Source organism: Rattus norvegicus, chromosome 10 (assembly GCF_036323735.1).
Source record: "Rattus norvegicus strain BN/NHsdMcwi chromosome 10, GRCr8, whole genome shotgun sequence".
Lineage (NCBI taxonomy): Eukaryota > Metazoa > Chordata > Mammalia > Rodentia > Muridae > Rattus > Rattus norvegicus.
In genome coordinates this window covers 83,258,644-83,272,697 of record NC_086028.1, presented here as the reverse complement: position 1 = coordinate 83,272,697, position 14,054 = coordinate 83,258,644, and the positions used below count along the sequence as shown (strand labels likewise).

At 45.9% G+C, this 14,054-nt stretch overlaps 2 protein-coding genes and 2 non-coding genes across 4 annotated transcripts; all 4 read left to right on the top strand.

Annotated features, from left to right (window-relative positions):
* Positions 1-513: 513 nt before the first annotated feature.
* Positions 514-4,475, top strand: Rpl23 (ribosomal protein L23). Its single transcript, NM_001007599.2, has 5 exons — positions 514-547; positions 991-1,074; positions 1,400-1,528; positions 4,146-4,259; positions 4,349-4,475. Exons 1-5 carry the CDS (start codon positions 535-537, stop codon positions 4,429-4,431), a joined length of 423 nt encoding a protein of 140 aa, NP_001007600.1. The 5' UTR covers positions 514-534; the 3' UTR covers positions 4,432-4,475.
* Positions 1,105-1,240, top strand: LOC134478777 (small nucleolar RNA SNORA21). Its single transcript, XR_005490894.1, has one exon. It is a non-coding gene; the product is annotated as a small nucleolar RNA SNORA21 (small nucleolar RNA).
* Positions 4,476-7,668: 3,193 nt separating the features above from the next.
* Positions 7,669-11,901, top strand: Spmap1 (sperm microtubule associated protein 1). The gene is made up of 3 exons (XM_002727808.6): positions 7,669-8,609; positions 10,673-10,772; positions 11,665-11,901. Exons 1-3 carry the CDS (start codon positions 8,400-8,402, stop codon positions 11,823-11,825), a joined length of 471 nt encoding a protein of 156 aa, XP_002727854.1. The 5' UTR covers positions 7,669-8,399; the 3' UTR covers positions 11,826-11,901.
* A 1,712-nt stretch (positions 11,902-13,613) lies between these two features.
* On the top strand, positions 13,614-13,685 carry Trnac-gca33 (transfer RNA cysteine (anticodon GCA) 33). The gene has a single exon. It is a non-coding gene; the product is annotated as a tRNA-Cys (tRNA).
* Positions 13,686-14,054: the final 369 nt, after the last annotated feature.

Here is a 14,054-nt window from a genome sequence, read left to right as displayed (position 1 = left end):
CTATATTTAGGCTTTACGAAACTTTACATATCTTTAAGAAGCAATAGAGTCAATCAATCGTTCACTGATAGCTGTGGGGTAAGCTTGAGAATAATTAATAACAAGAGACCGAGTGGTTGTCTGACCGACTGTGTGAATGTCACAAAGTATTGTTAATCCTCATAACAAGAGAATGCTATGGTACCGAGCACACAGATGGACTCATCTGTAGCGTTCCACTTAAACGTTCGGTAGCCAAATGAAACCATTCTGAGCTTGATCTCGCCCCATCTCTGTCTGTTCTTTGGGAACTCTTACAGAACAATTTATTTTTACTTATGACCCAAAATTACTCGCCCCTACATAACTCAACGGCAGCTTTCACATCCAGAGCAGTCGCAAAGAGGCACAGGGCTTTACGTCATATACCTGCGACCAGGGGAGGGAGGCGGGTCAGAGGAGGTCCGGTCACATGGCTGACTGGGCGTGGCCTCCAGTTCATATCCCAGTGTCCCTTGTACTAACTTCCTTTCTGACTCTTTCCGGACGCTCAAGATGTCGAAGCGAGGTGAGGATTTTGGGTTTGGGGATCCGCTGGCATCCGCCGCGTAGGCCGGTCGGCCCGTTCCTTGGCGACGGCTCCCGGCTGCGGTGATATTTTGTAGTCTCCGGGCCGGAGAAGGAGAAGATGGGGCATCACAGAGGCCCAGGGAGAGCTCCGAAAGGGGAGGGCGGCGGAGTTGGCGTTGAGCGGGTAGGAGCGGAGCGTGGGGCCGAACGGAGACGGTGGGGTTGGCCTGCCTTTGACCGGATTGGACGGTCTTTGCGGTTTCCCGACTTGTATAGATAAAGTTTTGTAAAAGTGCACTCGACCAGTCTCCTTAACCTCCACAGGAGGATGGTAACTTAAGGGACGGCCAGGTTCTGTGACAAGGGGACGGTAGTCGGGGACAGGCTAGTCTCCACCAAAGCTTGTGCAGTGGCCCCCTTACTCTGTTTCTCTCCCTGCAGGACGTGGTGGGTCCTCCGGAGCGAAATTCCGGATTTCCCTGGGTCTTCCGGTAGGAGCTGTGATCAACTGTGCTGACAACACAGGTGAGGCCTGTGGCTGCGTGCTGTCACGGTCCCCTTTTAAAAGCACTCAGTGGGCCTTTTGCTGATGACCCACTGAGCCGTCAAGAAGGGGCAGAGTGAAAACACCGCTTTTGGGTGAAGTGGCAACATGCTGTGTTGTTTAACTTCAATCGGTGTTGTGACAAGATGCTTCTGGGTTTGGGACGCATTTAAGAAAACGCTTGTTTTGGTTGGTTGGTTTGTGATTCTGCCGAGATGAGTTTCTTGGTCTATAGCCCAGGCTGACCCCCAGATTGGGAATACTTGCCGTCACATGCAAAATGTATTTTCTTGTTATTTTCTGTAGGAGCCAAAAACCTGTATATCATCTCTGTGAAGGGAATCAAGGGACGGCTGAACAGACTTCCTGCTGCTGGTGTGGGCGACATGGTGATGGCCACAGTTAAGAAAGGCAAACCAGAACTAAGGAAAAAGGGTGAGTAGGTGCCTTATGTATGTAGTGGTGGAAGAGTGAAGTTCTCCAGGTATTAGGAAAAGGGATGTTAACTCCGTGGCTATCAAGACCCCTAGATTACACCGTTGGGAGGCTGTGAGATCAATACTTCTGCTCCTGTTTGAGACGAGACTTGACTTGGGCTTGCAGGCACAGCCGCATGCCTGACTGTTGTGGTTTATGGGGCAGCTTGTTTCTCTGTTTAGGGTCTTTTCAGGTCTCTTGACACTCGCCTGCCTAAGTTTTCCCTTCAGTAGTAGACTACCTGGTCTTACCAGAAAAGATCTCCAGTTGGTTGTCTGTTCCTAGCTGTCAGTGCAGATGGCAGTGCTACATGGGTGTGTTTATATGGGTAACTGTCTGAACCCTGGAAGCAGCACATCATCTGTCACCAGACACTCTGCAGGAAGCTTACTATTGGCTAATTAACTACTCGGGATTGTGCTCCCATCAGATATGTGAATTTAGAAGGACAGGCCTTAGAACCTGTCTCTCCCTTGAGTGGTCTGGCTGTAAAACTCCTTCAGGCAGCATCTCACTGTAAGTGAGGCTGGCCTTTAGCTCAGATCTGCCCACCTCCCAGGTGCTGGGTGCTAGGGGGCACTGTTCTTTGCCAGAGATGTTCTAGCAGACCTTTGATGTGGTGCATACATGGCGTGTGTTGTTTTTCATAGTAACATCTGCTTCCACAGCACCAGTATGCTCTTAGCACTTAGTTAAATCTTTCACTGTTCCCTTTAACACCAGGGTCTTTCAGGGAATGGTGATGTTGTGGCTAAATGTTTCCTAATGTGGTTAGACTGGGATGAGTCTGCCAGGGCCTGTCCTCTTCTCAGAACACTTCCAGGGCCTGGTTGGTGGCCTAGGGAGCAGTCACAGAAGAGCAGAGCATGTCCCCTTACCTTTTATATGATGACAGCTCCATATACTGTTGGATCCAGTAGTGGGAATATCCTCAGTAGAGTCAGGTGGCAGGCTTAGTTGTAGTTTTTTTTCCTGATAGTGTTTTAAAGATTTGATTTATTTATTTATTTTATGTACAGCAGGCCAGAAGAGGGCATCAGATCTCATTACAGATGGTTGTGAGCCATCGTGTGGTTGCTGGGAATTGAACTCATGACCTCTGGAAGAGCAGTCAGTGCTCTTAACCGCTGAGCCATTTCTCCAGCCCCATAGCTGTGTTTTGTTTTTGTTTTTGTTTGTTTTTTTTTTTTTTTTTGGTTCTTTTTTTTTCGGAGCTGGGGACCGAACCCAGGGCCTTGCGCGCTCTACCACTGAGCTAAATTCCCAGCCTTTTTTTTTTAATATTTTATTTACTTATTATATATTATGATTACACTGTCGCTATCTTCAGACACACCAGAAGAGGGCATCAGACTCATTTCAGATGGTTGTGAGCCACCATGCAGTTGCTGGGATTTGAACTCAGGACCTTGGGAAGAGCAGTCGGTGCTCTTAACCACTGAGCCATCTCTCCAGCCCGATAGCTGTGTTTAAAGGTAGTCTGTAGTCCTTTAGACAGGTAGCCTAACCAGGCTAGGTGGTACCAGACTTAACTCCAGCTGTTCTGGAGACCTAGGAAGATTATAAGTTCAAGGCTTGCTTGAATAATTTTAAATGGTAGACCATTTGGCCTAGTGTGGAAGGCCTTGGTCAGTCCCTAACAAAGAAAAGCACTTGTGGTGGGTACTAGTGAGACCCCAGCTTCCAGCTCTGCAGAGATGGTTTATATTGTTATATATGTCTTGTCTGACTTTAGTTAGGCCCCACAATGATATAGTCTTGAGTTTTTTTTTCTGTATTAATGGGCCATTGTCATGTGGGGACTCTATAGCACCATTTTAAATGGCTGTACAGTTTTATAGATAGTCCCTGGACAGTTGGCTGCTTAGTTCTAGTCCATTAGAACAACATGGTGGAAAGCTTTTAAATACAAATGCTACTTTTTTCCGGAGGTGACTTAATAATGGACAACTTGGGCAAAGTCAAAATTTAAAGCTTTATAAGTGGAACTGGCTGGTCAGTGGGCACTGTCTATACAGATTGATACACGGCAAGCACTAGTAATGTCTTGCCTTGTGTTTGGCTGGCAAACAAGGTGCTCTCTGTAGAACCTGACACTTGGAAATACAGTTTTATTCGCTGTAATTAATATTTGTAGGTCAGGGCTGGAGAGATGGCTCAGTGGTTAAGAGCACTAACTGCTCTTCCAGAAGTCCTGAGTTCAATTCCCAGCAACCACATGGTGGCTCACAACCATCTGTAATGGGATCTGATGTTCTCTTCTGGTATGTCTGAAGACAGCGACAATGTACATATACATAAAATAAATAATTCTAAAAATGTGTAGGCCAAAGTGTGCATAACCTATTGGGCTGTGGGTGTGAGGGGAGGTGTAGCAAGCAAGTGGTGCCTACATTGTGTTTTGGGATTATCATGGGAAAGGAGCTTGTGTGCAGAAACAGCCACTTAAGGGGTATTGGGTGTTTGCGTGAATTCTCATCCTTGCTGGCAGGTGATGGGCACCTCATGGTGTGTGAACATTGTGTGGAGAGCGTTTCCTTAGTTAATAAGTGCTGCTCTTTTCTTTGGTCCTTAGTACATCCTGCAGTGGTGATTCGACAACGAAAGTCATATCGAAGAAAAGACGGGGTGTTCCTTTATTTTGAAGATAATGCAGGGGTCATAGTAAACAATAAAGGCGAGATGAAAGGTATGAAGGGTTAGGCCATCACTGTGTGTGTCTGCTGGGTGATTCGGCACAGACAGGGACCCTGTCTGACCTGTCTTCTCTTCATGCAGGTTCTGCTATCACAGGTCCAGTTGCAAAGGAGTGTGCAGACTTGTGGCCCAGGATTGCATCCAATGCAGGAAGCATTGCCTGATTCTCCAGTGTGTTTGTAAAATATATTCATTAAAGTCTTCTCTCTGAGAACTGGTCTTCTTGACACCTTCACCATTCAGCTTTGCAAAGGAAAGCGTCAAAATTTTAGCTCTGGGCATGACCTTGCAAAACTTTTTCACTTTGCAGATTAAATAAGGTTTATCTTTAGGACCTGTCAAGATGGATCAGCTATAAAGATCTTCCGTTAGCTGTTCTTCTAGAGGACAGAAGGTTCATGTCTTGGTGCCCCCACATGGTGCCAATTAAAAACAATGCCCTCTTTCATGTCTCTGCTGGGATCAGCACACATGCTATACAGATAAACATGCAAGGGACAATATGCGTGACCAATAAATTATCTCTGTATTTTGGGTCCCTAAAGTAGAGTGGTGTGTTCATCCTCATGATTGTGTGTGAGGAAAGCATTGGAAATACGGTGACCTGATGTGAGCCTTGGTGACCACTTGAATAGGGAGCGCTGGGTACAGTGCTTGAGGGCAGCTACTTAGGTAATCTGGTCATCTAGACAGAGATCACCTTACCGTCTATGTGGTTGGTTAAGGTGCTTAGCACTTGGCAACCTTTTAACTTGGAGAGTGAAAAAGAGTGCTCACAGAAGAATGTATAGAAAGCAGTCCCCGCATGGTGGTTCGTCCAGTCTGATCATGACTAGTGCACTATTTGCTATATTTAGATGTCTGTCTCTGGCTGGCTTTAAATTTTTTTTAAGATTTATTCATTTATTATATATAAGTACACTGTATATTATAAGTAATTATATATAAGTACACTGTATATTATATATAAGTACACTTCAGATACACCAAAAGAGGGCATCAGATCTCTCTTTTTTTTTTTTTTTTTTTCTTTTTTTTAGAGCTGGGGACCGAACCACTGAGCCATCTCTCCAGCCCATGGCTTTAAATTTTTAAGGGATCTACCTGCTTCTGCTGGGTTTATGTGTGTGGGTTCTGGGGTGTGTTTCTGTACCAGTCCATGTGTAGTGAGTGTCCTTGGGCCAGAGGAGGTCAGAGCCTCTATAACGAGCTACAGGTGCCATTTGAGCCCCATGTCCTTGATGAGAGTGGGCAGTATTTGCCTGGTTGCTGGTACGTATAGGTCTATTCCTGGGAAATTTTTTTTTTAATTTTTCAAGACAGCCTTTTTTTTTTCCTTTTTTTTTTCTTTATTAACTAGAGTATTTCTTATTTACATCTTGAATGTTATTCCCTTTCCCGGGCCAACATCCCCCTAGCCCCTCCCCCTCCCCTTCTATGTGGGTATTCCCCTCCCCATCCTTCCCCCATTACCGCCCTCCCCCAAGACAGGCTTTTTCTAACAGTCTTGGCTGTCCTCAGTCTTTAGAGGAGGCTGATCTGTACTTCCCAAGAGCTGGGATAAAGGTGTGAATGAACATAAAAGTCCTTAGCTCTCTTGGCTCCAATATAACCAAAAAAAAAAAAAGGTCATGCCAAAAGGGCTGCGGCCAACTTCACTGGGTGCATGACCAAGGATAAGGCCAATAAGTTTGTCATTCAGAACATTGTAGAAGCTGCTGCCATCAGGTTTTATGTCAAGCTGCATTGCTGTGTGAGCTGTGCCATTCATATCAAGGTCAAGAATTGACCTCCTGAAGCCCGGAAGGACTGAACACCCCCATCACAATTCAGACCTGCTTGGGTCTGTACCATGACCTCCACAAAGCCCGTGTAAAGAGGTGATTTCATGAAGGCAGATACCTTGGAAAAATGAAAGGAAGTTATACTTAAAGAAGTCCTTAGCTGTGTTTCCCCCCCTTTTTTAGATATTTTTTTGTGAGTACATTGTCACTTTTTTTTTTTTTTTTTTTTTTTTTTGGAGCTGGGGACCCAACCCAGGGCCTTGCGCTTGCTAGGCAAGCACTCTACCGCTGAGCTAATCCCCAACCCCCAATTGTCACTCTTAAGAAACACCAGAAGGGGGGGCTGGGGATTTAGCTCAGTGGTAGAGCACTTACCTTGGAAGCGTAAGGCCCTGGGTTCTGTCCCCAGCTCCAAAAAAAAAAAAAAAAACACCAGAAGGGGGTGGAGGGATGGCTCAGTGATTAAGAGCACCCGACTGCTCTTCCAGAGGTCATGAGTTCAATTCCCAGCAACCACATGGTGGCTCACAACCATCTGTAAAGAGATCCAATGCCCTCTTCTGGTGTATCAGAAGACAGCTACAGTGTACTTAAATATAATAAATAAATCTTTAAAAAAAAAAAAAAAAACACCAGAGGAGGGGATTTAGCTCAGTGGTAGAGCACTTGCCTAGCAAGCGCAAGGCCCTGGGTTTGGTCAAGGCCCTGGGTTTGGTCCCCAGCTCCAGGGGAAAAAAAAAAGTGGCTAATAAGGGCTGGAGAGATGGCTCAGTGGTTAAGAGCACCCGACTACTCTTCCAGAGGTCCTGAGTTCAATTCCCAGCAACCACATGGCTCACAACCATCTGTAAAAAGATCTGATGCCCTCTTCTTGTGTGTCTGAAGACAGCTACAGTGTACTTTATAATGAATAAATAAATAAATAAACACCAGAAGGGAGAAAAAAAACCCACCAGAAGAGGATTTAAGATTGCATTGCAGGTGGTCTTGAGCCACCGTGTGGTTGCTGGGAATTGAACTCAGGACCTCTGGAAGGGCAGTCAGTGTTCTTAACCACTAGGCCATCTTCTTTAGCCTTAAGCTAGCCACGTCAGTACATGTTTGAAGCCTTTCTGGACAGGGTAGCCAAGTCAAAGTACTGAGTAAAGAATTTTCCAGGTGTGGTACCTGCTTTTGTAATAGCAACACTGGGAGCTATTCAGAAACTAGAGACTAGCCTAGACTACCCAAAATGGTTTCCAGGAGTGGTATTGGAGGAACAGATGGATTCTGGTTTTGAGTTCTGCAACTAGACTTGGTCAGTTAGGGGCAGGGAAGGGGGCAATCTGAACTATATCAGTCTGACCTCAAATTGTATCCAGACCTTTTAAGATTTATTTATTTCGGGCTGGAGAGATGACTCAGTGGTTAAGAGCACCCGACTGCTCTTCCAGAGGTCACGAGTTCAATTCCCAGCAACCACATGGTGGCTCACAACCATCTGTAAAAGAGTTCTGATGCCCTCTTCTGGTGTATCTGAAGACAGCTACAGTGTACTTATATATAATAAATAAATAAATCTTTAGAAAGATTTATTTATTTCATGTATATGAATACATTGTTCAGATACATTGGAAGAGGGCATTGGATCTCATTACAGATTGTTGTGAGCCAACATGGGATTTGAACTCAGGACCTCTGGAAGAGCAATTAGTGCTCTTAACCACTGAGCCATCTCTCCAGCCCCAGACCCCCTTCTATACCTTTAGCTACTTAAACTGAAATTATGATGGTTCTGAGAAGAGTCTCTGAAATGTGGTCAACTAGCTTTTTGGAGGAAAATGTCAGCCAAGAAATTAAAAAGGCCTGAGGGTAGAGACTGGAGATGTTGGACTCACTGCTTTGCAGAGGAACAGTGTTAAATTACCATTTTTTTTCTTGGTTCGGTTTGGCTTTGTGCATCCCTGGCTTTCCGTTAACTACAGAGATCCTCCTGCCTCTGCCTCTTTAAGGACCTCTGCCATTACCACTGGATCGGTTACCACACAACTCCCACTCGGGCACAGCTGCACTCGCATATACATATGAAATGTTAAAGCCTGTGTGTGTGTTCGTATAAGTGTAAGTAAGCAAAAGACTGCGGATGTAGTCGTTTGTTATAGAGTGCTCTCCTAGTACACACATGCGTAAAGTCTTCCTTGGGTTAAATCCCAGCATCACGATAAGATGGGCGTGGTGGGGACCCTGAAATAACAATAGGGTTTGTGTCTCAGGGAGGTAATTGACAGACGTAACAATGCTCAGTGAAGCCCCCATCTAAAGCTCTCTACCTTAGAAAGCCCTCAGACTCAGAGGCTGCTGCCTTTAGGATGTCTCGATGTTATTATGACAGTCCTCTGCGACTCGAAAAAGCTTTTGTTTTGGATGGGGTAGCTGTGAGCTCAATGGCCCACGCCTATAGCATCTTGAGGCCCAAGCTATGGTCCGCAATTCCGCCTTATAATCCTCAACTGGACCACCACGCTCATAGGTACTTCCGGAGCCACGTGGTCCCGCCCGTTTTGCGGAAAACTGATCAGGTAGGTATGGGAGCATCCCGGAGCACCTGCAACTTCAGGCAGCCAGCCAGCTCGCGGGTTTTGGCCCTGGTAGCCCAGGACTTCAGGTTGCACACACTACTTCTGGGCCTTGTGCTGCAGGGCGCTGGGCACCCTGTGGCTGTTACGGTGAATTAGTGAGAGGGGGAGCAGGATGAGTGAGGAGTGATGGTGCTGAGCTCACGTGGTCCTTTCTACCCAGAACCCCACCCATTTACAGTCTCATTTCTTGTTTCTGCAAGGGGAGGCTAGGGCGTAAATCCTGTCTCTCCGGACAAATAGGTTTCTTTGTCTTTGTGACGTCACAGGGGTCGCTTAGCTGTGATCTCACTGGGAATCTTCAAAACTCGCAGAAACTACCAATGAGCTTTGTCTTGTCCTATGCTGTCACAGTCACAGGGTTAAGGCTGACTTGCACCTGTGAGCCCAAGGGAAGCGATCGCCCCATCTCTGCACACATCCCTCCTCAGCAGTGCTTACTTGCACAGGACCGATCGAGTTCAGGCTGTGCACTGACACTTCGTCATCTCGCAACACTTTTTTTTTTTTAATTTTTATTTACTGCTCATTTTCATGTAGTCTCCCTGTATCCCAAGCTGTCCATGAACTCCTAAGCTCAAGTGATCCTCAGTCCAGTGACTGGGAATGGGGTTAAGGATATAGCTTACTGGTACAATACCTGCCTCCCATGTATGAGGTCGGGCACCACCCCCGTAAGAACAAAACTTATGTATGACTGGATAGGCAGGGCTCTGGGCCATATCACCTGCCACGCCTCCACTTTTGCCTTCATATGTGTTGATTTTAGTGATCTGAAGGCAAAAGGGACCTCCCAGGTTGCACTAGGGACAGATCTGGGGCATTTCTGTGGCCCATAATATTGTGTGCCTAAATATGTACAGTGCCTGTGCATAGACACACACAACTTGTGTCCTTGTCGCTTTAGTAACAGGAGCCAGAGATGTCTATGTCTAAGAATGTCAGTATTTGGGTTGGGAATTTAGCTCAGTGGTAGAGCACTTGCCTAGCAAGCACAAGGCCCTGGGTTCGGTCCCCAGCTCCGAAAAAAAAGAATAAAAATAAAAAAAAAAGAATGTCAGTATTTTTATTTTTGGGGGGTTTTTGTTCTGGAGCCACAGTCTGGCCATGTAGTCTAAGTCTAGGCGAGTCTAAGGTGAAGCAAGCCTTTTTCTACTGCTGCTTGAACCTTGAGATTAGTGGCTTATGCCACCTAACTTGAATTTCGTTTATTTAATTATTTTCTTTCTTTCTTTTTCTTTCTTGTTTTGGTTTTATGAGACAGGGTTTCTCTGTGCATCTCTGGCGTTCCTGAACTCACTCTGTAGACCAAACTGCCTAGAACTCAGAGATCCGCCTGCTCCTTCCCGAGGGCTGGAATTAAAGGCACGGCACGATCCACCAGCACCTGGCTTTTTTTTTTTTTTTATCATCAAAATTACTGTCTGTGCTGCATATTGTTATTTGAGTAAAGGCGTGAGATTAAGATATTTGAGCTGGGTGAGGTGGTGTATGCACCTGAGAGAGGTGAGGGTGGGAATGGGGAGACGAGTCATCCTCAACCACACAGGTTTAGGTTTAAGATTTCCTCTGAGCTATATGAGTGCCTCATCTTGAGAAAAATAATCAACAATGTATAACAAAACAACCAAATATGTGTCTTTAGCCTTCATTGTGGCAGGCCTTTTATCTAAAGTAAGTCAGTTATCTAAAGTAAGCCACTTAACAAGTAAGCCATGGAAACCTCTTGTCGGCTTCCCAGGTTACTGATGAGGAAGACTGAGGGCAGAGAAGCCACGTAATTGGCCTATGACCACACAGCTTGCTAATGGCAGCACTGGAGTTATGATCCAGACTGTGTAGCAACAGAGCCCTTAACTGCCTCTCCGGATCATTAGCGTATATAATCTGCCTTCCAGTTTCTTCTGGCCCTGAACTCTTCCCCTTCCCCAAAGAAGCCCCAGAAAGTTTGCACCTCACTCCATGGGACATCGGAACCGATGCTCTTTTCTTTCCTTCATTTGCAGGATCATGGTGGTACTGGAAGGGATGGCTGGATAGTGGATTATTTCCACATTTTTGGTCAAGGACAGAGATACCTCAATAGGAGGAACTGGGCAGGAGCAGGCAAGTGCCACCTCCCTGTTCATCCTCCCGTGTTCCCACCGTGGAAGAAGTGTGTATCGCAGAGCTTGGAGAGGCAGGGCTACTGAGAGGCGTGGTTGGGGAGAGAGGGGTGAAGGGCTGTATCCTGCCGTATGTGAGCTATGGCGGTTAGCGTACCTACTATTCACTTCTGAACACCTGCTACGTGTCAGGTACTGCTCAGACTCATTTTACCCCTGAGGTACACAGTTCATCTGCTAGGCATGATTTTAAACTGATTTGCTGGGAAAAGTTGAGATGGAGTTGGGCTTTACCTCTGTACACTCCTTTTTTTTTTTTTTTTTTTTTTTTTTTTGGAGCTGAGGACGGAACCCAGGGCCTTGTGCTGAGCTAAATCCCCAACCCCACCTCTGTACACTCTTAAGCCTGGTGATTTGCATGAGCACGTGCGTGCGTGCGTGCGTGCGTAGTGTCCTCCTCTACAGACATTCTGGCTCCCTGACCATGTTTAGTTTAGCAGCCATGGAAAAGGAAAGTTAAGACTTCCTTCTATCCAACTCCACCACTTTTTGGGCACATGATTACCATGAAGTCCATCAAGTAATCAAATCGATCTCATCTATTTTCTTCGGATAGGATAGAGGCAAGACGAAAAATTCTTACATGTCCCGGGAGTCAAGTCCAGATTCAGCACATAAGATACACAGTTCTCTTGTAGACTCACCTGGGGTTTGATTTCTAGGACGTCTCTGTCTCCTGGCCCTCACTGCCCTTAGTTTCTTTCAAGGGGCTCAGGGTCTCCTAGGAGTAAGCATCCCGCTGTGGTCATGGGAGATAAACTGACTCACTGGGTTTAAATGGGGAAAGCAAAAGGCTGCTGCGGGTAGGCTCAGCCTCTCTCCTCTCCCCCAAGGGCATTCGCTCCAGCAGGTGAGTGGGCATGACTACTACAATGCTAATCCGAAGGTGATCACTGCCGGCTTAAACGGTCGATTCGGCTACCGCCGGAACACTCCAGCCCTCCGCCAGCGCACATCGGTGTTTGGAGAGGTCACGCCATTTCCCATTTTTTGAAGACATTGCATCACAGGTCTTGACCTGCATCTTCAAGATAAACTGTCAATGATATTCTATATTTTTAAACATTGCATTTGTGTCTCGAGGTGTGCCCTTTCTTACCCGGGGTGGGAGGAGCGAACGAGTTGGTTTCTGCACCCTCAGCTTCATCTCTAGAGGAGAGAAGATCAAGGAAGCTTCTGTTCCCTTCTAAATTGGATGATGAGAAGGGGCCACCACCTCCCCACTTCACCCCCGGCAGGCCAGGGATTAGACCCGTGGTCTAGTGCACGGTTAATCAACATTTTGCCAGTGAGCTCCCTTGTTAGTTAGCAGGACATAGTGCAAGCTTAGCTCTCGTCAAAGCACTTCCCGAAGCACCAGTAGGCTCCCAGGTCAGAAGCTGGCCACTGTTTATATCAAGAACAGGAAGGAAACTGTGTATGACAATTTGAGTTTTATTCCCAGGAACCACAGGGTAGGAGGGTACTGACTACCACAAATTGTCTTCTGACTTCCACATGTATATTCTGTGGCATGTGTATGCCCATCTACATACTCAAACCCAATTAAAATGTAATTTAAAACAAATAAAAGAACATAAACCCGGTTGGGGAGTTAGCTCAGCGGTAGAGCATTTGCCTAGCAAGCTCAAGGCCCAGGGTTCGGTCCCCAGCTCCAAAAAAAAAAAAAAAAAAAAAAAAAAAAAAAAAAAAAAAAAAAAAAAACCAAATAAGCAAAAATACAGCAGGGGTAGGCAGTGGGGCCCTCTCGGGGCATGGTGATACATACATGTAATCCCTGTACTAAGGAGGTAGACAGACCTCCATAAGTAAGAAGCCCGCCTGAGTTACATAGTGGGTTCCAAGTCATCAAGGACTATAGAAAGACCCTGTATCATGTCTCAAAAAGAATATGATTTCCCTGATGTATAGTCATCCCTTATTTAAAAAAAAAAGAAAAAGACATTTTAAGAGTGTTTGGAAGGGCTGGAGAGTTGACTCAGTGGTTAAGAGCACTGACTGCTCTTCCAGAGGTTCTGAGTTCAATTCTTAGCAAGCACATGGTGGCTCACAACCATCTGTAATGGGATCTGATGCCCTCTTCTGGTGTGTCTGAAGACAGTGACAGTGTACTCACATACATTTTTTTTTTTAAATGGGAGTTTTTGGATCTATAATCCCAGCTAGCTAAGACTGAGGTAGAAGGAGGGCATGTTTGTGTTGTGGCTAGATTGGGCTACATAGGGAGACATTGTCTAGAGAAAAAAAAAAAAAAAACAAACCAAGGGACATAGGATTATAGCTAGGTGGCGGTGGTAGGAAAGCTTAGCTGGCATGTTTGGGGCCTTGAATTCCATTTTTTTTCTTCTTTTTTTCGGAGCTGGGGACCGAACCCAGCGCTTTGCGCTTGCTAGGCAAGCGCTCTACCACTGAGCTAAATCCCCAACCCCTTGAATTCCATTTTTACTCCAAAACCAAACAAACAAAAAGCCCCAAACAAAAACAAAAATAAAAAAAGTGGTCGCCATCTTCTTCTTTACCCATAGAGGCCAGGGGGACAAGGTGACCCCCCCATGTACGTATTACCCAAATGACAGACAGGACTCCCTGTTCATGATATCTTTTCAGCCAGTTGTCATTCTTCCATGTCCCCATCCTGTTTCTGTGACCAAGGGAAGAGCCAAGCAGACAGTGTGTATAAAGGTGAGGCTTGAGCACACAGAGCCTCAGGACATTGTGTGGGTGGAACCAGTCCATAGTGACTCACCATAAGTGGACAAGGAAGAGCACTATGAGAAGGTGAGGGGGTATAGCTCAGGGGTAGAGCATTTGACTGCAGATCAAGAGGTCCCTGGTTCAAATCCGGGTGCCCCCTTCCTTTTGTTTTGTTTTGTTTTGTTTTGTTTGTTTGTTTCCATATGTGGGAGTAAAACCCAGCATCAGTAGAGAGGACAAAGACAAGGACGGATAAATCAAAGCCACCATACGCCTCCACTTGAGCTTCAGTTACCATAAAGTCCCTGGGCTGCGGCTATAGCTCAGTGGTAGAGCAATAATCTAGCACATGGGGGGCCCTGGTTTAATACTGGACTCTGGAAAGAAAGGAAGACTATAGTTCTTCCTCCTCCATTTTCTTATTTTTTATTGAGAGACAGAGTCTCACTGTGTAAGCCCTAGCTGTCTTGAAATTTGCTATTTAGGCCAGATTGGTCTCAAACTTATAAAGATCCAACTGTCTTTTAAG

Bases quoted from the DNA above. Each gene is read 5' to 3' on its own strand.
- Spmap1 (XM_002727808.6), top strand. From the start codon at position 8,400: ATGTCTCGATGTTATTATGACAGTCCTCTGCGACTCGAAAAAGCTTTT. The intron at 8,610-10,672 runs GTAGGTATGGGA...CTTCATTTGCAG, and splicing joins TTTTGCGGAAAACTGATCAG to GATCATGGTGGTACTGGAAG. The intron at 10,773-11,664 runs GCAAGTGCCACC...CTCTCCCCCAAG, and splicing joins GAGGAACTGGGCAGGAGCAG to GGCATTCGCTCCAGCAGGTG.
- Rpl23 (NM_001007599.2), top strand. The intron at 1,075-1,399 runs GTGAGGCCTGTG...TATTTTCTGTAG, and splicing joins CAACTGTGCTGACAACACAG to GAGCCAAAAACCTGTATATC. The intron at 4,260-4,348 runs GTATGAAGGGTT...CTCTTCATGCAG, and splicing joins CAATAAAGGCGAGATGAAAG to GTTCTGCTATCACAGGTCCA.